This window comes from Sturnira hondurensis, unplaced genomic scaffold (assembly GCF_014824575.4).
Source record: "Sturnira hondurensis isolate 20B ecotype Veracruz unplaced genomic scaffold, ASM1482457v3 Scaffold0002840, whole genome shotgun sequence".
NCBI lineage: Eukaryota > Metazoa > Chordata > Mammalia > Chiroptera > Phyllostomidae > Sturnira > Sturnira hondurensis.
Genome location: NW_028075471.1, coordinates 1,846,443 through 1,870,038, shown reverse-complemented (window position 1 = coordinate 1,870,038; position 23,596 = coordinate 1,846,443). Strand labels below are relative to the sequence as shown.

Below are 23,596 nucleotides of genomic sequence, written 5' to 3'. Positions count from 1 at the left end.
GGCATTTTGTAAGAATATGAAAGCTTTCCAATATTTTTGAAAGCTGCCCAGGTGGCTCAAATGCCCAGGAGAGTTTGAGAAACACTTCTGTAGATGATGAGGAAGGGTCTGTGTATTTTCTAACTGTGGTGAGCAAAGGCATGAGGAGCATTTGTTTTAGGGACATTGCTTCTGGCTACTGTGTGGAGCAGGGAACCTAGAGTAGGGACCCTGGAGTAGGGAGTGGCTGGGAGTGAAGGACAATGAGGATGCAGTGCAAGGAGCGGCTGGTGATGGCCTGAAGAGGATGACAGCAGCGAGGGATGGCCAGGAGTGGGGACAGAGCTCGTGAGACTCGCTGAATGGTGTGCTGAGGGGAGAACGCAGACAAGGGTGACAGCAGAGTTTGGGCTGAGGAGCTGAGTCAGCCAGAAGAAAAGTGTATGGTAAAAGGGATTAATGTTTCTGCTTTTGACACAAGACAGTGAAGAAAGTGTTAGCTACCTAAGTGGATCAATGGAGTGGCCAGTTGGTTGAAGTCACTGAGGGAACAGAGACTCTGAGGGATTGGCAGCTGGGTCATTCACACAAAGGTGGTGTCTGATAGTGGATCAGCAGTGTGACTCACCTATTCTGTTTTCACTCACAAACAATATGCAAAGACTGATGCCACCCCACTCTTCAGAACGTGATAGGGAGGGAAATTATAAATATTCATGTTGTACATACTTTATATCATTAACATGAAATTGTGGGCATCATAACAAAACATCCTTGACATTATTGTCAGTTCTTTAGACTTTTAAGAGAATGATAGGGTGGGTGATGTTATTTTTGTAAAAGCATTACACTATAATTGGTTAGGGTGAATATCATGCATTTTGATATTTGTGTGAGCAAGAAATGAATTCATTTAGTTACTTAGTGCATAGAAGTAAACAATATCAATGACCACAATGGTCACAATTAGGGCCCACTGTGATAGTTCGGCAAATTATAGTACTGTTATATTGTTAACAACACTGGGGGAATAGTAATTTAAAGAAGTGTAACAATGTAGTAGTGGTATTCCTATCAATGTTGGCATCATTTTAATATAGTAACATTAATTTCTCTAAAATATCAAAAACATAATGCTTTTTTTAGAACAGGGTCTGAGTGCTATTTTCCATATGGCTTTTAGGTGACCGTCCTGTGGAGCAAGGCATTTTCAAGTCTACCTAGGCATGGAAATTATTTCACTTTATTTGGTCACCATGATATCATGCAATTTGTTTCCTTTGGTCCAGGATCCAGTGTTTTAGGAATGCTTACAGCTCTGGGTAGTTTCACATCTTGTAATATTTGAGATCTAATTTCATCTCTCGTTTATGGGAAAAGTCAGAAGCCAAATGCTCAAGCAATAAGCTCGAGAGTCATTTGTAGTCAATGTTCCTTTCCTTCTTCAAGTCTTCTCACAATGAATTCCTTGGATTTATGACTTCTTTATTTCCATTGCCAAATAGTTCAAAAGTTGAATATTATGGGAGTGTGTGTTCTCATCCATATTATGATTTCTATTGAAGTTTAGTTCAATAACATTCAGGATTCTATGTAATAAATTTACCCATGCAGATGATATTTTTATTTCCTTCTGTAGATATTTTATAACTGAGACGGCAGCATCAAAACAATTGTTAAATATTTGTCTAGAATCTTTACAGCCAAGCCTCTGACAATCACCATCCTTTCCTAGTATCTGGAAGAGGTAACTTGTTCATGCACTTTGCAGTCTGTATCCTCAGCAATAAGTTGATGATAAAATCCAAACAAGGAGATGATGACTTTAATATACTTTATTTAAAAAGTACACAGTTTTAAATCGATTTCAATGGGTTTCAAGCAGAAGGGACACTGCCCACTTGCAGTCCCATTTCTGATGAAGGGTGGTTATCATGTAGCAAACTCACATTTACATGACTGGCAAAGTAAAAAGATAACATTTTCGTCAACGTATCTTTAAGAGTTTATATCACGCACTGTTTAAAATCATGAGATGCTGATGGTTGGACTATATTTCATGTCTCCTAAGTCGCACCATATTTTGGTTCACAGTTTATCCATAATTTAGCATGCCAAGAGAACAGCTCAGTCAGTGTCACCTTAAGAAGAGCAGCAAAAGCAGAGGGAACAAGATAAGAACCATCTTGGCCTGGAGACTCGGTGCAGCCCCACATTCCCTTGCGTTCTCCTGCAGGGAAAGGCAGGGTTGGTTAGAGCAGAGATGGATTCCAAGATGCCTTAAACCTTCCAAGCTATATTGAGGCCCCAGAACTTTCCCCACTCTTTGATTATATCACCAAAGTCTTTTGGGATCTAGATAATTCAGGGAAATGAACTTGTCTAAATGTCATCAGGTTAGCGAAGAAAGCCTCTGATTTCAGTTGTAAATGTGTAATATATCCAAAAAATTTTCTTTGCATACTGTTATATAGAACATTCAAGAGGTAAAGGTCTATTTATTGGTAGAGATGCCTGCTGGGAAAAATTGTTAATGCAAAATATTGGCTTTCTAATTTTTTTCCCTGTCAGAAGGTAAGTTAAAAAATCACATCTAAGGAGCCTGATCATTTTTGGGTATGAAAGGTTTTGTTTCTTCTTTTCATTTGAGGGAAGGAGGACTCTGTTTTACAAAATGAAATAATATTATTTATTACTTTATGTAGCATGCCCTTTATCCACTAACTGGTACAAATCTCTCCAACTCCATTATTCTAGCTCTATTTCATTCAGTCATATTCTTGTAATGGGCATTCACATTTTCATCTGTTCTTTACTGCTACACAGAATGGTAAATGTAGGTCCTTGCCAGACAGCGATATTTGCTCCTGCCCCTGCCCCTGCCCCTGCCTATGGGAAAGATGCCCAGTCTTTGGAGTGCAGACCTACAGGGGATTTTTGCCAGTAATGGTTGCAGCCAGATATTTTGTCTTTACCTGCATATTCATTCTGATCACCAAGTGACTTGTATGTTTCATATTCCTGGTTTATTTTTATATGTAGTTGTTTGACTTATCAATTTAAAAGCACTCTTTATAATTTGATTTATAAATATGTCTTCAAGTTTTCTAAATTGGCTATTGACTTTTATCTTTTTCATAGAAAAATTATAATTTTTACATAGTTAAAAATATCTGTTTTTCTCCCATAGCTTTCTTGTCTCAGATAGGAAATACTCTCCAATCCCTAGGATTTCTTGTGAGACTGTTACTTTACTATTTAAATCTGATCTATATTCTCCCCTTTGAATTGAACCTTTGTCATATATAAGAGTTTCTATTCTGTTCCACTGGCCTCATCTTACTATGTCCAGAAACTTACAGAAAAAAATACTGATTTTTTAAATGTTTGTCTTATATCAAGTTACCAAAACAAATTATCCTATTAACTCTAAAAGATTTTACTCTTGTGACTTTACTTGTCTAAATGCACAGTTCTGGTTTTGAGTGAAGTGATTTTAGTGTTTGTGGGACTATTGGTTGTGTTTGCATTTTACATAGATCTTTGATTAGGAATGATCATTAAATTTTATCAGAGGTGTTTTTGGCATATATATGTATAATTTGTTCCTGTTCAACTTGAACTCCCACTTGAATATAGAAGCAAACATTCTCAATAAATTCTAATTCTTATTGGTGCTCTACTGTCTTTAAAATCTTTTCTAGGACTTAGTTTAAATAACATTAACATCATTTTGTATATAAAGTTTAGATTAACACTCAGTTCATTCTGGTTGAATTAAAAAAAATAGATACCTTCCCAGTTTCCCTATAGTAAGTATTCTAGGCAAGTTTTCTATTTTTTCAGGGTAAATGTGAACTTAATTTTTTAATACTGTTTTTTGTTATACTTTAAAAATTTTTGCTCTCAATATGTAGGAAATATTCTCTTAAAATTTACCTAGATCTATGGTAAACTCACTTTTCTCAGCACTATAGTTAAGGTTAATTTTCCTCTGATCATGGTTTTCTGTGTAAGTGGAGGGTCTTCATAGTTATGAATTCACTGGTCAGTGGTTAAGAGGCTTAACATCCCACCTTCATACATTGTGACCCCTTATCTGGTATAAATATTGCCACTTTTGCTTTATTTGAAGTTGTTGTAAATAAAAGGCTGTTTGAACATAAGCAGGGGAAATAATTTTAGCTACAATTTGAAATAAGTAAAACAAAATGATCTGAACCACTTTGCGTGTAAGAGCAGAAAGTGATAAAATGATACCACACCCATAACAGAAAAGATAGTAGAGAGGCTTTTTAAATATGTTTTGGGTAAAATAAGAATAGACTACTATAAGCCCTTCCAAAGAAGGAACAGAGGAGCTGAGAGCAGCAACCATTAGCCTTCCTGTATATTCTTTTTTTAAAGATATTATTTATTTATTTTTAGAGAGGGGAAGGGAGGGAGAAAGAGAGGGAGAGAAACATCAATGTGTGGCTGCCTCTCACATGGCCCCCACTGAGGACCTAGCCTGCAACCCAGGCATGTGCCCTGACTGGGAATCGAACCTGCGACCCTTTGGTTTGCAGCCTACACTCAATCCACTGAGCTACACTAGCCAGGGCTGTATATTCTTCTTTGCTATGGCTGAAAAGGATCATTTTCTCATGAGTAAACCTTTCAGCTCTAATGAGATTCTCATGGCAAATCTGATGGGAAGAGAGAACAGGAAGGGATTTCAGACTGACCTCAGGATGGAAGCCATGACAAGATTCCGGGCGCCTCCTGATCTTCTGGGCCTTTAAACGCTCACACTTCAGAGATTCATTATGTTGACTGTAGTTAAGGCATATTTCCAAAATGTTGCTTTCCCTTACTCTGCATCAGCACTGAAGTTGGCACCAAACTCCCTTGGCAATTTATTTTCCTCTCCACCAGTGGAAAGGATATCATATTCCCCTCCCTAATATTTTCCCCCCAAGGAATCCTGACTGTTGATCACCTTGCAGGCTTCAGCAGCCAACACTGGGCATGTGCCCAAAAGGATATACCTGATCTCGATGGGCGCCATGGTGATGGGGGCCACGGACTCGCATACACAGCTGCTGTCCACCACCACCATGAACAGATTGCTGCTTGGGATTTGCTGGATGACAAAGGACCTGTTGGAACAAGAGGCACAGACACAGTGAGCGGTCATTTATCATTCCTCAGGTGAAGAGCCAGGAAGAAAACTTTTCCTCTGGGTGGTAACTACTATATTTTGGAAAACAAGTTTCAGAGACTGCTTTACTGCCAATGTTGCCTTTTCCAAGAGGCTCTTCACTTTCAAATACCAAGTTGCACTAAGAAGACAACAGCTTATAACCTATAGCTCTAGACAAAACAGCTCAAAAAACTCACCTTGGAAAGACTATAAGTTTGTATGTATAAAACAGTAGAGTCAAATTTGGCTAATTCATTTCAGTTTTTAAGGCCTAAGAGGTTAGGCTTTTCTAAGCCTCATTTTCTTCCTAAACATTATCAAAAGTTGCATTTGATGTTCTTCTAAGTGGATTGCTCTCTTCTCCTTTTCTCACAGATAGACTAAAGCTATGTCATATTGATGCCGAAGATAAACTGAACTTCCTAAACCCTTCTCTGTACTGCTTTGCACGATGTCTGCCCATAATACAGGCACAGTGTTTGGATTAAACTAATGCTAACCCTTTAACAAATCCCAACCACCTCAGAGTCCAAATAGTGTTGGTACTGAAGCTGCATAGCAGCTCTGACGTTCTGGGTCCATCAGCACGGCATACTGACACCTCCTTTTTTCATTACCCAACCCGGTGAAATGGCAAAATAGCACCACCATAAAAGTATTCCTTTAACAAGAAATACTACTGACTCTTCAGAAGAACAAATTAGAGACCAAAATCGCATTCTTTCAGACCCAGCAGATTAGCTAAATAGTTAGCCCCAGATCTACAACCCCTGTCATGTAACTTACCGTGATATTTCATTAAATTCAATTTAGGTGGATGAAATAAACTATAACCTAACAAAATGTTCCATTTCTCCATACACTTTATTTACCTTTCTCTCAACAAATTTGTTCTATTCTCTACATTGTATCATCATGATTTACCAAAATCATCCAATGCAGAAGAATCCTTCTGCTTAGTGGGAAATTAGAAAGAAGGAAGAAGGACCCCTTTTTATTTTTACTTGTTACCACCTGGTACAGTGAATTATCCAAGAACACTTCTGAGATTACAACCCAACTGGCTTCCTTTCTGTAAATGCCCAGAATATGATACGATTATGTTTATTGTTTTTCATCCATAGCAGGAAACGGCATGACATTGCTTAACAATGTTCCCCCAAAACCTAAACCGTTGTCCACACTCTGGGATATTGCCCTCTGCTCTTCCCACCCTTCTCCACAAATACAGTTGGCTTGAAAAAGAAATTCAGCTGTTCTTTCTCAATAAAACTTTTAAAATCTCTTCTTTACCTCCACCTTTTAGCACTAGGTGTCTTTTCACCTATGCTGGGACATTGCTTTAGCAGTGCCCCTCTATAATGGATTACACCTATCAGAAATAAAATAATCTACCGGAGATGGCTCTCATCAAAGAAACAATGACTTCCATGTTGAGGAAAGTTAACCGAGCCTCAGAATAACGCAAAACCAAGATCACACAACTTTTTAAAGAACAAATGGTTGGCTTGAAAATTAAGCCAAATGAATCTAGCAGATGTACAATAAAGGAGAAAAAGATAAAAAGTATGAAATAGAAGTTCCAAAGGGAGAGAATGTTTTCCAATTGATGAAAAATTCTATTTTTTTCATAATAAGGGCCTATTCAAGCATGAATGAAACTTCGAATCATTAAAGATATAGACCAATCCTAAAATCTTCTCTAGAAACAAACTACTTAAGGAGTGATGAGAGTGATGCCAACTTCTCAATGGGAATATTTAAGATGAAGAAAACAGAGCAATACAAAGGAAGTAAAATGCATGTCAGGTCCAGAGGAAAATTGATTCTAGGTAACTGTAGATAATGATAGAAAATTATGTTTTACAATTTAAGGATAATAGCTAAAAATAGCATGGTAAGTAATGTACACACACAGAAAACCTGACATTGTAAGTCTAAAATGATTACCAATCACAATAAATGTGAGGTGATAGATTCACATAGAAAAGACAGAAACCCTTAAGTGGCATTTACAAAATACCAGCATTATGATGCTTGCAACAGAAACTCCTGAAATAGAATGACGTAGAAATGATAACAGATGAGAGATGTCAAATGACAGGAAAAAATTTACCAGAAAAATGCTAGCAACAGAGGAGAGGAATAGGAACAGGTTAATATTACTATGCAAATATTCAAAGGAAAAATCATTAAAGTGTAACAAAGAAAATGGTTCATATAATCTGAATAATTTTCCATATTAAAAATAGTATAATAGAATAATGGACACAAACTTTTATGATCATAGTATACAAACTGATAGAAATACTGAAGCAATTTTTGAGTACATTATCTATTAAAACCTATGGAGCAAAACCTCTTAAGATCTAAGCACTTTAAAATGCAAGTTTTCTTTTTAAAAAAAATTTCAATTTATCAAGGTGACACTGGTTAATAAGATCATATAGGTTTCAAGTATACATTTCTGTGATATGTGTTCTGAATAGTACACTGTGTGCCCATCACCCAAAGTCAAATTACCTTCCGTCACCATATATTTGGCCCCTCAAGTTATTTTCAAACACAAGGAAGCATAACACATTCCAAAGAGCAGAATGATTACTTACATTTTCTTCTCTATGGTAGGGTAAAATTAGAAATTAATAGCAACAAGATAAAAGCAGTGGAAATTAAATGTTAAAAAAAATATTCTATTAACCAATGAGAATTTGAGAACAACCATGACTCAAATCTGTGCAGTATGACCTTAACTACTTTTACTGGGAAAAGAAGTTTGCAAATGAATTAACTAAATTTTTTAATGGGAAAGTAGGAAACATAAAAACATAAGCAGCCCCTGTGCCACTCTACTTGGCCTTTCTTTTGGTACCATGGGCCGAGTATCAATGTCTGTCTCCAAAGGCAGCTCTGAGGCTTCTGCAAGGATGTGACTGATGAAAGGAGAGGTGATCATTGCACAAATAGTCCCCTCTGTCCACCAGCCATGCCCTTCAGTTTATAAATGTGCTGTCCTATCTCCTGTCTCAGGAAAAACAAAACTTTCCCATAGATTTACCTCTAGCTACTGCTATATCTCTGTCCTTCTTTATAATAAAATTCCTATAAAAAGAATAATCTACCATCTCTCTCCTTTCTCATTCCCCTCCTTCTTTCACAAACCCACTCTCATAAGGCAGGAGCCCTTACCTTGCCACTGAATCAATTCTTTCAGGGGCATCATTTCTCTTTGCAATCTCTTTTACCTTTGCTTGCTCCTTACTTACTCACTGTCTGCCCCCTCACAACAGACTAACAGAATGTTAGCCAGTGTGACTGTGGTTTCTGGGGATGGAGGGCTGCATTTGTTTTGTTACCCCCACTCAGTACCTAGGATTCTGCCTGGGACACAGCAGATTCTCAGGAAAGATTTACAGAATCAACGACAGAATGGAGTTATAAAGATAAAAGGAGACGAATCAATGTAAATAAAAATGTGAAGGTAACTGAAAGAGCCAAACTCTGGTTTAAAAGAACATTAACATAGATCAACTTTTGGCATTTCTGATCAAGAAAGAAGTCATATCGGAAAGATAGGAGTTCCAGCCAAGATGGAGACATAGGTAGAAACCCTTTATTTCCTTGCATAACCAAAAGGAGGACAACAACCAATCTAAAGTCAATAAACAACCAGAAGCACCAGAAAATCAAACTTCATGGAACTCTGACAACCAAGGAATTAAAGAAAAAAACCAACCAGAACAACCAGACAGCAGAGCCACAATGAGGCAAAGAGGGTTACCCTGCCCAAGTGTATATCTAAGGCCCCACCCCCTTACAACTTATCAGGTGTGCTAAGACAAAGAAATATGGCCCAAATGAAAGAACACAGCAATACCTCAGAAAGGGAACTAAGTGATGAGGAGGTAGTCAACCTCTCTAATGGATAATTTAAAGTCCTGGCAATCAAAATGCTCACAGACCTGATTGAGCTTGGTCAAAAAGTGAAAAAGACAAGTGAAAGATACCCAAAATGAAATAAAACAAAATATTCAAGGAACCAACAGTGAAAGGAAGGAAACCAGGACTCAAAGCAATGATTTAGAACAAAAGGAAAAAATAAACATCCAACCACAACAGAATGAAGAAACAAGAATTCAAAAAAGTGAAGAGAGTCTTACAAACCTCTGGGACAACATGAGACGTTCCAATATCTTAATTATAGTGGTGCCAGACAGAGAAGAACAGCAGCAAGAAATTGAAAACTTATTTGAACAAATAATGAAGAAAAACTTCCCCAATCTGGCAAAGAAAATAGACTTTCAGGAAGTCTAGGAAGCCCAGACAGTCCCAAAGAAGTTGGACCCAAAGAGGAACACACCAAAGCACACCATCATTAAGTTACCCAAGATTAAAGACAAAGAGAAAATTCTAAAAGAAGCAAGAGGAAAAGAGAAAGTTACCTACAAAGGAGTGCTCATTAGGCTATAAGCTGATTTCTCAAAAACACACACAAAAAACCTTACAGTCAAGAAGGGGCTGGAAAGAAGTATTAGATGTCATGAAAGGCAAGGATGTACAACCAAGATTGCTCTATCCAGCAAAACTATCATTTAGTATGAAAGGGCAGATAAAGTGCTTCCCAGATGAGGTCAAGTTAAAGGAGTTCATCATCACCAAGCCATTATTACATGAAATGTTAAAGGGACTTACCTAAGAAAAAGAAGATAAAAATATGAACAGTAAAATGACAACAAACTCACAACTATCAACAAATGAACCTAAAAGGAAAGAAAAATGACGAAAACAGAAACTAAGCAAACAATTAGAACAGGAATAGAATCGGAGAAATGGACATCACATGGAGGGAGTTTAGTGGGGAGGAGGAAGGGAAGAATAAGTGGGGAAAGGTACAGGGAAAAAGAAGCATAATTAGCAGGCATAAAATAGATGGGGAAAGATAAAAAAGGGTATAGGAACCAGAGGACTCAAAGAACTTATATGTACAACTCATGGACATGAACTGAGGTGGGGGAGAATGCTGGAGGGTTGGGTGGCGGGGTGAAGGAAGGATAAAGGGAAAAAACTGGGACAACTGTAATAGCCTAATCAATAAAAATACTTAAAAAAGAAAGAAATTATATTAAAAGTGGAGAAATACAGAGACATTTACAACATTTTAAGGCATTATTATGTATATTATTATAAACAATTTTCAAATTGTTTATAAGAAACAATATAAACTTGTTTAAAGAAAATATAAGCCTATCAAAGAAAACTTAGAGTGAGCACACCTTTGGAAATAAAGTATAAATTATGAATATTTCACCAAGCTATAGAAAACACAAGCAGACCAATAGCCATGAAAATAATTGAAATGCTCATTGAGAACCTACACGCAAGTGAATGCACAAAATCACCCAAAGATCAGATATTACTGTGTTCACAGAAAACCCATGTGAACCCACTGACCAACTGCTAGAATTAACAGAGCTCACCAAGCTGACCAGTAACACAATCAGATTGTAAAACCATGGCCTTTCCCTGACACTGGCAATAACCAATGGAAAAATACTTATGAAATAAAGAACCCCTGATGGCATCAACAATCACTATGAAATGCCCAAGATCAAATCTAGTTAATGACATTTCCTTATGAAGGGGATTACCAAACTTTACTGAACATAAAAAGATAAGCTAATAATTGGAGGGAACTGCAGTGGTTGTAGAAACCCACACACACTACTGATATACACATATACATATATAATCACTAAAAACTAGAGAAATATAAATTAAAGTTATAAAATGTACTTTCACCAGCAGATGGACAAAACTTTAAACCTGTCCTACTATCACGCTGTGGAGAATCTGAAGGAGTGAATATGATTATACACTGATGTTGGAAAAATGAATTTTTACAGCCATTTATTATTACAATGGAAATCATTTTTTAGATCCTATTTTTTTAGTAGTTCAATTTCTCAGTAAGAGAAATTCCTTTTCAGGACCCCCAAAAGTCATGTAGAAAGATGCTCTTGGTAGCATTGTTCACTGAGAGTACAAAAACTATAACCCGCCTGACAGCCCATTAATAGAGGGAGTTTGAATAAGCAACAGTCTGTGAGTCTACGGTCTACTCAGCACCAGACGAAAAGGTAAAGGAGATCTCTGTTTGCTGTCATGGAAGGATACCCAAAACACAGTAAGTGGAAAAATTATGTTGCAAAATTATAAATGAAGTAGGAATATTTAAGAATATTTAATTCTGTTATAGAGAATCAGAAAAATAAATAGGATGGATAAACTTATCAGATGTTTTGGGAATAAAAAACAAATCAGTTAGCATTCCATGACTTATGTTTAACATAGAAAGATTAAATGGACTAAAAAATAGAACTCAAGTGAGTCAAACACAAATACAGAAAGAACATATGAAGTATCTTCTGAAAGATAAGAAGGAATCAAGGGACCAACTGATATTAAATATCTGTAAGGCACAGACTATGTCATCTGCAGACTGATAGCTCTCACCTATGTCATTCTTAAATCTACCCACTAGCAACTCCCAGTCTCTGCCTGAGGCACACAAATGAAAGTCACAGCTGCTCTGAGGGCCAGAGGCAAGCTACCACCTTGCCTTAGCATCTTCCCCTGGAGCCAGCCTGTACTGGCTCCAGGCACCTTCTCTCTGCTGAGCCTCCACCCCAACGCTCAGGCCTGATCCTTCTACGTCACCATCAGTGGAAGAGCAAGGGAGGAGGGGAGGTAGGGGTTGGGACAGGAGAGGAGGACAGTGGAGGGGACAGGAGACTGGTGGAATAATTGTCAAGGGAGGCTTGAACTTAATTCCTGATGCTGAAGTTCTTTGCAAGGAGAATGTGTTCATGTATCCTTAAAACATTTAGAAATGGAACATTATGATAGAGGCAAAGAAAATTAATTTTCTGATGTTGCAAATAGGAATGCTGGGACTCAGAGAGGACAAGTGAGATCTTAACAGAAGCTATATGAATAAGACATAATTGTGCCCATTTTAGAGACAGGGGAACGAGGCTAAGTGACTACCTAGCGTAACAGGGCAGAGCTCGGGCCTCTGGCACCTGGGCCTGTTGTGGGTCCACAATCACAGGCAGCAGACTTGCAGATCTGCTGTCTCGCATGGGAGTTACCAGTGCTCACGCTCCTGGAGGGCAGAATGATTACTCCATACAGATGCTTAGTGACAAGTGCAAGACGTTATTGTTTTTAACACACATACCCTCTCAATGGAGGGCTCCCTAGTGTTGTCCACGAAGCCCCACAGCAAACTTCTCTTTTTTCCCTAAATCCTAGGAGATGAAAAGCCCTGCCTGCAGTGATATTGGAGCAAAGGAAAACAACCCCCTACAAAGGATTTGCCAGCGGAAAGATTAACTGCTTTTCCATATTTTAAAGACTTACTGTCTGCTTATTAACATGGTGCTTCGGAGGGGTCTGGGCAATGTTAGCTGTACATTTATGTGCACAACGTGTATTTATGGCCCAGGGTGCAGGGTTGAACTTCATAAAACACACCTCCATCCAGCTGGGCCCAGCAGCCAGACTGACGTCACTGTGCGGAGGAACCTTGGCCTGGTGGGTTTGCCTGGGGGCCAAAAACGGCAAGAGGGAAATGCCTCCACAGATCACCACAGAGGTCGTTTTTAAGCAGGGATAGGTCAAAATTCGTAAAATAAATTAGGTCCTCAAGGGAAAGAGAGGAGGGAAGAGGGAAGCAATTTTGATGTGTCCATTGCCGGGACTGAAATAACCCAGCCCTCCCTTCTACATTCACTACAGGCTGAGAAAGACTAGAGGGAAAAATGATGGGATTTCAAGACAGCCTCCCCTGACAAGAGAGAACATTTGCCGCACGCTATCTATAGAGGCGCTTTGCTGACCAAATGAGGAAAGCAATCATGCTGCTTCCCTAGCACTCCGCCTGAACAAACATGTGCAATGGGAGAGACCAACGGATAAGATTCCCAGGGGACCCCTGGATACACAGTTGGAGAACTTAGTTGGCTTGCTTTTCATTGATTGGGTACAAATCTGTGGCTTGAAAAATGGTCAGACCAGGACAGAATCTTAAAACATTTTGAAGTCTTTCACCTTTTATACATCTGCACCATTAATAAATTTTCCAGATTTTACCCTAAGGTAAAATAAGAGACAATGTGTGAATCACAGGAGGTTTATTTGAATTCCTGTCTGATCCTGTTCTATGTGGTACTGCCCGGGGCAGTAGGGGTATGTCACTGTGGATCTTCTCTTTGAAGGTGGGGAAAGGTATGAAAGACCGAGTGCTCTTCCACACAACCCCACTTGATCATCCTGCAGCTTCTGCCATGAGCAGTCACTCCTCAGCCCCTGCCTGCCCTGGGTGTGGACCTCACCTGGGGAGCAGCCCCTTGGTGGGTTTAGGCAAGGTGACAGCTATCTTCCATTTTGTCCACCTGATCCTGAAAAACATGCACCTTTGCTGGCCCTGCCATAGGCCACTTCAGTGTGGCCTGTTCTCCAAACTTTGCCATCTCCCTTCAGGTCCTTTTCTCTTGTTCAGAGAGGCTCAAGAACACACAACTGCCTAGCAGATATTCCACTAGTTCTGTGCTTCCCTTCTTTCAAGTGTCTCCCAAACAGAGAAGAGAGTCTTGCGGAGCATTCCTCTACTGCCCATCCATCTGGCTCCCAGTGGGGAAAAGCACCCCTGGAGGGAAGAACCTCTGTTCATAAACCCCAATCTTTTTGGTTCAGCCCCTCACCTGTCTTCACCCAGGAAACGGGAGGTAGACCAGTTGTCTTCCTCCAAATAAGCTTGGAGATGGGGAATGACAAGAGGTTTTTCAACTCTAGATTAGTGCACCCTAAAAGGGTGTTCTCTTTAGAACTTATGGTGCTTGCTGTCACTGTGTCCTCAGGACTACAAGGAAGCCCCCACATGACACCATGTTTGCATCCTCCCAGTAAACCTGTTCATGAAGATGCTCTTTGCAGAGCTGGAAAGATGCCCATGCTGTGTGGCCTGTTCCATGGGGCCCTACATCACGTGTGGCAAAAATCCCATCTCTGAAAAGAGTCCTTAAGAGAACAAAATAGGCTCTTAATTTTGAGCTAAATTTAGTATCTCACTCAGGATAAGACACTCAGAACTAATTAGAGTCAGAAGAAGTGGAGGCTCACTCCCTCCTCTATTATTCTTCTTTGTTCTGGAAGTGCCAGGCTATGCAATTAAGCCAGAGAAAAGAGGGATGATTAACTGTTGGAACAAATGAAGGATTCACAGGTACTGAAAACAGGCCCCTGCCCCCAATAATTATTTCCTGGTTCCTTATACCTCTTAAAAGGTGCCATCCTCTATTGTCATACAAGCCAGAGGTCTTGAAGTAATTATCAACATATTCCTCTTCAAACATCACCATGTGCCGATTTGACCATCTTCTCAATCCCTGTCCAGGCCATCCTTCCATCCCCCGTTCCTCGAGGCCAGCTGTGTGGGCAAGGGACTGATGCAGTCCCACAGGAACCTACACTCCAAAGACTTGTTACTTGGAGTTTACTGCTCTGCAGACAGGATTGGCTTAGTATTTTTAACTTTATCTTTGAATTTGTGCTTTACACATGAAGTCAAGGGGACAACAGAGCATGCAAGGGAGGGAGGGGGAGGTTCCTAGCTCAGAAACCCTGTGGCCCTCCAGCCCTGGCAGAGGTCTGGGTGCAGACATGGGACAGGTTGGGGCATGGTAGCAGTGAATATGAGGGTCCTCATGACTTTGAAGAAATTTAGTTTTAAATCCTAGCTCTAGAAATCATCTCTCTCTCTCTCTCTACCTCTCAGAAACCTGGACTTTTGCTCCATAATCAGCAACCCCCAAGGCAGCAGAAAACAGTAGCTGGTACCTGACTAATGGTCACAGTTCTGGACCCCTGGCAGGCTAAAGATAGCATCTTAATCTAAGTTATATTTCAACTTCTGAGCTCTAAGGTGGAACAACCCCCCTGGCTACTTTTCCATGGGATCTGACAGACTAAGAGCTGTCCTCAAAACCTGAAGAAAAGATTCATCACTCTCACCTCCAACCAATCAGCAATCAGCATGCTCCTGAACCCCTAACCCATGGTGCCTTGTGATTTTGCCCCACACAACCTGTAACCTACATGCCATCTGGGAGTCCTGTCTTCAGAGCAGAAGCTCCTCGTTTCCATCTTGGCCAACTCAATATTAAACTATTATTTCTTTCTATACTGCAAACTCATGTTTGTGCATTTCTTTGCACCAGTGAGCCCAGGCAGACAGATGAACTCAGAACAAGCATTGGGGTCCCAGTAACAGTACCTGGTATCACCAGGGCACACGGAGCCTCTGACTCAGCAGGGGTGAACCTCTCATCCACCTCCAATCCAGATACCATCTATTTCCTGGTGCTAAGATGGAAAGCCTTTGTTGAGTGGCTGTCCACCATTAGTTGGGGTGGTGAGGCTGTGGAAGGGGAGATGGAGTCCAACTCTCCAAGCATGGCACCTCAGTACAGTGGCTAGAAGAAAGGAGAACCCAGCAGTCCCTGGGCTGCACACACCACTGTGAAATGGAGGCAGGACCCAGGGGTGCCTGTGAGGGTCTTAGTGAATGTCCCTGTGTGTGAAGGAGCACAATATTAAATAGCAAATGTATATTGATATAGATATATAGATATATGACAGATCAAGAGAGACCATAGAAAGAAAAATATTCTACCTTTTAGTACCTCTAATGACAATTTTCCCTATTCTTTAAACACACAGCCCACATTCTCATTTTGTGTTGGGCCCACAAATTATGTAACTAGTCATGTTGACTTGCATCGTGTTTGACATGTCTTCTAACTGGTTTCCCTGACATAGCCCAGTCTCTTTTCCTGGGGTGGAATAGTCCTTCCCAATTGTGAGGCTAATCACTATCTCCTTCTTTATACATTCCCATGACCTTCTTAGCATCTACTCAGTGATCCACACCTGAGTGAAGCAAACAAGACCCTGTATGATCCAGCTGGCTCTCTTCCACACCTGATGCATTCAAGTACCCCACGTCCTAAGCCACCTTCTCCTTAAATACCAGACAAGCTGTCATACCATGGGTTCTTAATGCATCGTGCTGGTTCTCCTTCAGTTCTGAGACCCAGGTGGAGCTCCATTTCTTAGCCTGAGCTGCTTATTGAATCACATGGGGAGCTTTTTTGTTTTATTTTGTTAATCTGTGTGCTTGGACCACCCATCTATCAAATTATATTAGAATCCTTGAATGTGAAGCCTCAATTGATTAAGTAGTTAATTGATTCCAAGGATGACACCTACCAGTCTAGACAAGCACTCCTCAGACTTAATAGGCTTGCAAATGACCTGAGAATGCAGATTCTATTCAGTGGGTCTAGAGTGGAACCAGTGAGTCTGCCTTTCTCACCTGCTCACAAGTAATGCTGATACTCCTGGTTCAAAGACTCTCAGTATTGAAGGCATCTCTTTCTGGGTGCTTTGAGAGCCCCAGTTCAGTTCTAAAAGACTTACTGAATGTTACTTTCTCTGTGAGAAAGTTCCACTCTCACATAAGGAGGCATGCTCTCCTTGGCATGTAGCACGTACCTGTGTCACACATATAAAGTACACTCGCTTCTAAAGGCACATGGAATGAAATGCTAATAGCCATTTCCCACCTTGTACTACACACTGGCCATGAACGGAAGCACAGACACCAGCACTCCAGGCTGGACTTGGAATGGTTTGAAAACTGTGAGCTATAAAACCTGTAGAAAATTCCCTTTTGGGAACACATGGGAACACATGGAACAGTTATCCCCTAAAGCAGTACATATGAGGTTCAACAAGGAGCCCCTCTGGGTGTCAGGTAGGAGGCACGGTTCACAGATTACGAAATCATGAAAAAACAAAGAAGGAAACAAATCATGAGCTCAAATCATAAGTCACGAGAGCAGATGCTTCAAATTTCAGGAGTTGATTGGACACCAAGCTGCTTCACTCCCACAAGTCCCTGGATATAGTTTATTCTAAAATTGGTGGTGGTAAAGACTGACTTACTCAACAATACAATAGTGAGTGAGCCAGCTAATGCCTTCTCTCCTCCTCTTCCTCCCTTTTTTCCTCTCTCTTTCTCCTCATACCCCACCCCTGTCTAGATAACTAGACAGAGGGTTATTTAATTTTTAAATGTGGATCATTTTGTCTCCTACTAGACTAATTATATCTATATCTATATTTCAGCTCAGAACTAACACTGATTGAATAACAATGGAAAAAGAGTAACAGATAAAATTACAATTCAAAGGAACAGAAGCTCCCTGGCAAATAAATTGTACAGAATATAGTACCAGGTTTAAGCAGCCCAGATTGTTGATTCTGACAACTCTCCAAGATCTAAACCTCTTTGGTTGATTTCAGAAAAAAAAGGGCCCTGCCTTCAACACCAGTTTTCTTTGATAACCAATCTCCCTTCTTTTGGTACCAATATCCTACTCTTTGTTCAGGAATACACCTTTCCTCCAGGCAGCCCAGGTGCTTCTGAAGACCTAGCCCTGCACGGACTTGTTTCCAGGGCTTAAGCAACTGGCACAATTCCTTCCCTTAAAGAAAGCAACCATTTCAGAGATGGGCATCGGACCTAAGGTATTCCATTCAGACAAACCCAGACTCTTATTTCTACTCCTAAAACATAAAAACAAGGAAGCTTTCAGCCTATGAGCCACCGGCAGCTTTCCTACGCTCACAAATGGGAATGCTGCTGTCAAATGCAAACAGAAAACTGAGGTCTTGGTCCTAATCTTTGGGAAACCAGAGTAAGCCTTATCTGAAGCCTGCCTTTCAACTCCTCTCTTTATTGCTCAAGCTTGCTTGAGATGAGCCTTCTGTTACTTGTAGTGAAAGGATACCAGGAGATGTACTTCTAGACTCCTTATGATGGCCACCATGTTACCTGATCAAACAGCGGTAGGAATACATAGACTTTAGGGAGCTGAGCCCCAGAGGCCATCTGCCCAGGGCTTACCAGGTGCGCCTTGGATGGCCTGCCAGGAACCAAACTGGTGCGGGCCTCTCCTGCTTGGCTTCTTTCGTGTGGGAAATGTGCCATGCTTTCACAGTTGAGAGCTGAGATTAAATGGGATGAGCAATTTTTCTTTGTTATACTTATTTATTCAAAAATGTATACAATGGATACATTATGACATTCCATTTGCGGTTCCATTTGTGCTGTGCTGTTGGGGAGAGCCACAAAAAAGCTCAAGCGATACTTTGTCTGTGGGACACTGTGTCCTGCAGTGGTATTTATTATATTGTAGACAGAGTTAAAAAGAGCCATGATAATGACTTCCACTCATCCTCAGCCCCACTAAGGATTTGTTGAGATTTATGGTGTGGACCCAGAGCTTGAAAACAACTTGGGCAGGAAGTTCTTTAGCACATTAGCCCAAGGCAGGTGGCAACAAATGGTATTTTGTGTTTGAAATATGGCAGGAGGGAGGGCCCCACAGAATGAAAAGCAAGAGGAACCCAGTCTTCTTTCTCATCTCAGCAAAAGAAAATCTCAAAGGAGCTGACAACAAAAGATATTTTTGAAACTTGGCAATTATTTTAGCTTTTAAAAGTTTTTTTTTTGTACTAGGGTTTTCAATAAATCCTCTTAATTATGACATGAACTATTTTCTTCTAAACCCTTAAGAAAAGTAAGGAATTTGCTAAATAGTTTCACTGGAACTATTAGTATCTTATCTTATAAATAATGAGAATAAGAGCTAACATTTATGGAGTGTTTATTTAGCACCAAGCACTTTTCTAAGCAGTTCCCCTTTCATCTTCACACCAACTCAAAGAACTATCATCTTCATTGTACAGATGAAAACATTCAAGCTTTGAAAAGTGAAACAAGTTTTCCAAATCCTAAAACCCATAAAGTATCAAAGTATCAAAACTCTATAAAACCAGGCATATTTCATTCTAAGCCCCTTTTAAATCATTTTGCTAAAAATAATCACCACCGTCGTCACCACCACCACCATCATCCCCATTGGCACAGTCATTTTACCTGAGCATGTGCTATGTGCAGTCATTTATGAGGTCTTCTATCTAAAACTGGCTCATGCACAACAACTCTAGGAGGTAGATAATAGTATTCCTAAATTGTAGAAGAAACACCCAAGGCTTAAAGAACTTGAGTTATTTGGCCCCATCTTGATTTAATATAGCACAGGTAATAGAGATCAGAACCATTGTCTGGCTTTAAGTTATCAGACTTTACAGCCTGCCATCTTATCCATTTAACAATAAAAACTCGTGTGGAAAAGTGTTTGGGCAGTAGTAATGTAACAATTCACTGATAAACTGAGACCAGAGAATCTGTCCCTGGATTGAAGGGAGAAAATTGACATTGCCTTGGACTCAGTCACAATCTCCCACTTTCTAGTGTTACGCTGCCTTCCACAATCCCCATGTGAATAGTTAGGTTCATTCAGCAAGATATAACAGCATCATAACACACCAGCAGGAGGCCTCAGCAGATGTCAGAGTATAAAGAATTCACGAGGGAATTAAAAATTGTATTTTAAGTGACCTGGCAAAGACAGATCCTGACTGTCAATAATTGCTTCCCAAAAGGTTGAACATCTTGCATTACATGAAAAAAGCATTTTATCCAGCCTACTATGTTGCAGAAAAAAACAATTAATCTAAGTATGAGGCCTGTTTTGCATAGAAAAAAAAAACTGGAAGGAAATACAGTGCCATTTAAACACCACTTATCCCCCATTTTACTGATAAGGAAACTAATTAACTTGCCCAAAGTGATTAAACTAGTAAGACCTGGAGCAGGGATTCGGTACAGTACACATGGCTTCACAGCAGAAGCATGCAACTTCTCTGCCTTAGTCCAGAGATCACATGTGATTTTTTACTTTCTTGTTTGCACATTTTCTATTAATTTTTTTACTGAAAATGATATTTTAATTGTCATTAGGAGTCACAACTCTACCGTAGACATGCTAGACCATTTTAGGTGTGCCATTTCTTTCTTTCTTTTTTTTTTTTACTGTCCACAAATCTTTATAAAATACAAATTGTATTAGAAAATTCCCCTGCTTAAGATTCACCATTGATTGCTTTTTTTAGTGAATCAAGTATATTGTCCTTTATAATGACTAAGAATGACATTTTAATAAGAACCAAAACTATGGACTAATAACTTTCTATTCTTTAGACTATAGATACACATATTTATAAAACTATGACTCAGGAACCATCATTTTTCATTACAGTCTCAGTTACTAACTACCAGAAAAACTAAAAAAATTAGAGTGAATATCATTCATTGAAAGAATAAGGAAGTACACTGCTATCACTTCCATATGCCCAATTTGACTGTATATCCTTGTGGTGGGTCCTGGTCAAGGAACCCTCTCTGAGCCTTTCCATATCAGAATTAACACTGCCTGGTCAACAGTTGAAGCTCAATACATTTTCACTGATTGAAATAAGGGCTAGATCCATGCCTTCCATATTTGACTCCAAGCTTTCTGAATATGTCTGTGTAGCTTTCAATCAGTGCCCCAGGGAAAGAGTTAACAAGTCATGCAGTTTGCTCTGTTTTGGGATCTGACTTCTGAAATCCATGCTGCTAATAAGTCCCACCTCTATTAAAAATTTATTGTCACAAAACACCAATCCAAAAGAACATATGCACCCCAATGTTCATAGCAGCTCAATTTACAATAGCCAAGTGCTGGAAGCAGCTTAGGTGCCCATAAGTAAATGAATGGATCAAAAAACTATGGTATTTACACAACGGAATTCTATGCACCAGAAAGAAAGAAGGACTCCTACCCTTTGCAACAGCATGGATAGAACTGGAAAGCATTATGCTGAGTGAAATAAGCCAGGCAGTGATAGACAAATACCATATGATTTCACCTTTAACAGAAACCTAAACAACAAAACAAACAAACAAGCAAAATAGAACCAAAGACACTGCAATACAGAACAGGCTGACAGTGACCAGAGGGGAGAAGAGATGGAATTTCAGGTGAAAAGGGGAAGGGTTTGCAGGAACAAGTATAAAGGACACATGGACAAAAACAAGGAGAGGCAGAAATGAGAGGGAAGTGAGGAGGGCTGGGGGGTAGGCTTGGATGGGAGTAAAAGGCAGAAAACTGTACTTGAACAACAATTAAATTTTTTAAAAAATTTAAAGAAAACAAAAACAAAGCAGCATGGTTATTCATTTTGAGGAGTGTAAGTACTGATGTGAGCACCTACAGCCATTGGGAAATTTCAAGAGAGAGAAATGTGCTACAGAAGCACTGTGTCAAAGACAAGAGGACAGCTAGATCAGGAGTGGAACCAAAGAAATGAAGAACACATGGAGGGTTAGCAACAGGGGAGTGGGAGGAGGAGAAGGGGGGAGAAGGTACAGAAAATAGCATAGACAGTAGGTAGAAAATAGATAGGGGGAGGGCAAGAATAGTAGGGGAAATATAGAATCTAAAGATACATGGTCATAAACTAAAGTGGGGAATGGTAGGGGAGGGGGTGTGCAGGGTGGAGGGGAATGAAGGGGGAATAGAACAACTGTAATGGTATAAAATACATTAAAAAGAAGACAATGCTTTAGATTAGTGTTCACACAGTTTTTTGTGATGTTTGGTAATATACATCAGCATAGAAAAAATCTCCCAGAACAAAAATCAGAACTATTTTCCCATATCCGGACAGGAATATCAATATGGAGTAGAGGGTAGGAACAAAATGAAAGAGGTGGAAGAGGGGTACTAAAATTTTGACTGGTTATGCCCTGGCTGGTGTAGCTCAGTGGATTGAGCATGGGCCTGTGAAGCAAAGGGTCACGGTTTGATTCCCAGTCAGGGCACATGCCTGGGTTGCAGGCCAGTTCCCAGCAGGGGACACACAAAAGGCAACCATACATTGACATTTCTCTCCTTCCCTTTGCCTCTAAAGATAAATTAAAAATCTTTAAAAAAATTTTTTGACTGGTTAAAAGTCAATGAAATTGAACCAAGCTTGCAATGTGAAATTAATAGGCAATTCACTTTGGAAAGTATCCCATTCCCTATTTCTGCCTTTGTTTTTCATCTCAAAAGTGATTTCGAAGGTCCCTTCCCAATCTAACACTTTAAAATACTTGGCTTTCACATCATTGTTTCCTCCTTGCAATGAACCCTAAATTTCTCCATGCTGAGATTATAGATTTCAATTAGTTGTTATTATTTTCTCTTTCCTTTAGCTCCCTCCACTGCAAACCCTAAAGAGAACCAGACTTTTACATTAAAAAAGATTATACTTTAAAAGTTAAAATTAAAAAAATTCTAAATGTTAATAAGAATTAGCACATATCCTTCTCAAACTATTCCCAAATATTGAACATGAAGGAATGCTTCCAAACTCTATGAGGCCAGCATTACCCTGATACCAAAACCAGGGTATCAGGTTTTCTCTGGTACCAGACAAAGACACTACAAGAAAAGAAAATTACAGACAATATCTTTGATAACCATAGAAGCAATAATTCTCAACAAAATATTAGCAAACCAGATTGAACAACACATTAAAAGGATCAACAATATGATCAATGCAAGTAACACAAGGATAGTTCAATATCTGCAAACCAATCAATGTGAAATACCACATTAACAAAACAAAGAATAAAAATTACTTGCTTATCTCAATAGATACAGAATAAACATTTCATAAAACACCCATTTATGATTTTAAAAACTCAACAAAGTATGTACAGAAGGAGCATACTTCAATATAACAAAGGCTATATATGACAAAAACCACAATTAGCATCATACCCAACAGTGAAAAATTAAAGCTTTCCTCCTAAAATCAGGAATGAGACAAGGATGCCTACTCTCACCACTTTTATTCAAGATAGCATTGATAGTCCTAGCCACAGAAGGAAGGAAGGAAGGAAGGATAGAAGGAAGGAAGGAAGACATCCGGATTGGAAATGAAGAGGCAAAACTCACTACTTGCAGATGACACGATACTGTACATACAAAACCCTAAAGACTCCACCAAAAAACTACTAGAAGTAATCAATGAATTCAGTAAAGTTGCAGGATCCAAAATTAATATAAAGAAATTAGTGACATTTCTACATATTAATGATGAATTATCAGACAGAGATATCAATAACCCATCTACACTTACATCAAAAAGAATAAAATACCCAGGAAAAAATACTATCCTCATGGACTGAAAGAATTACTACTGTTAAAATATTACCCAAATCAATATTACCCAAATCATATTACCCAAATCAATCTACAGATTCAATGCAATCTCTATCAAAATACAAATGGCATTTTCACAGAACTAAAACAAATAAGCATAAAACTCATATGGAACCACAAAAGTCTCCAACTGCCATCTTGA

At 39.3% G+C, this 23,596-nt stretch overlaps 1 protein-coding gene across 2 annotated transcripts in view; it reads right to left on the bottom strand.

Moving 5' to 3' along the window:
* Positions 1–1,117: 1,117 nt before the first annotated feature.
* Positions 1,118–23,596, bottom strand: part of CACNA2D3 (calcium voltage-gated channel auxiliary subunit alpha2delta 3) — an 861,794-nt gene continuing 839,315 nt past the window's right edge. For both annotated transcript variants that reach the window (XM_037040694.1, XM_037040695.1), the window contains 3 exons: positions 5,008–5,120; positions 4,707–4,789; positions 1,118–2,209 (listed from right to left, as the gene is read on the bottom strand). In XM_037040694.1, the coding sequence (XP_036896589.1) occupies positions 2,117–2,209; positions 4,707–4,789; positions 5,008–5,120 (289 nt within the window). In that variant the 3' untranslated portion in view covers positions 1,118–2,116. The remainder of the gene's footprint in view (positions 2,210–4,706; positions 4,790–5,007; positions 5,121–23,596) is intronic.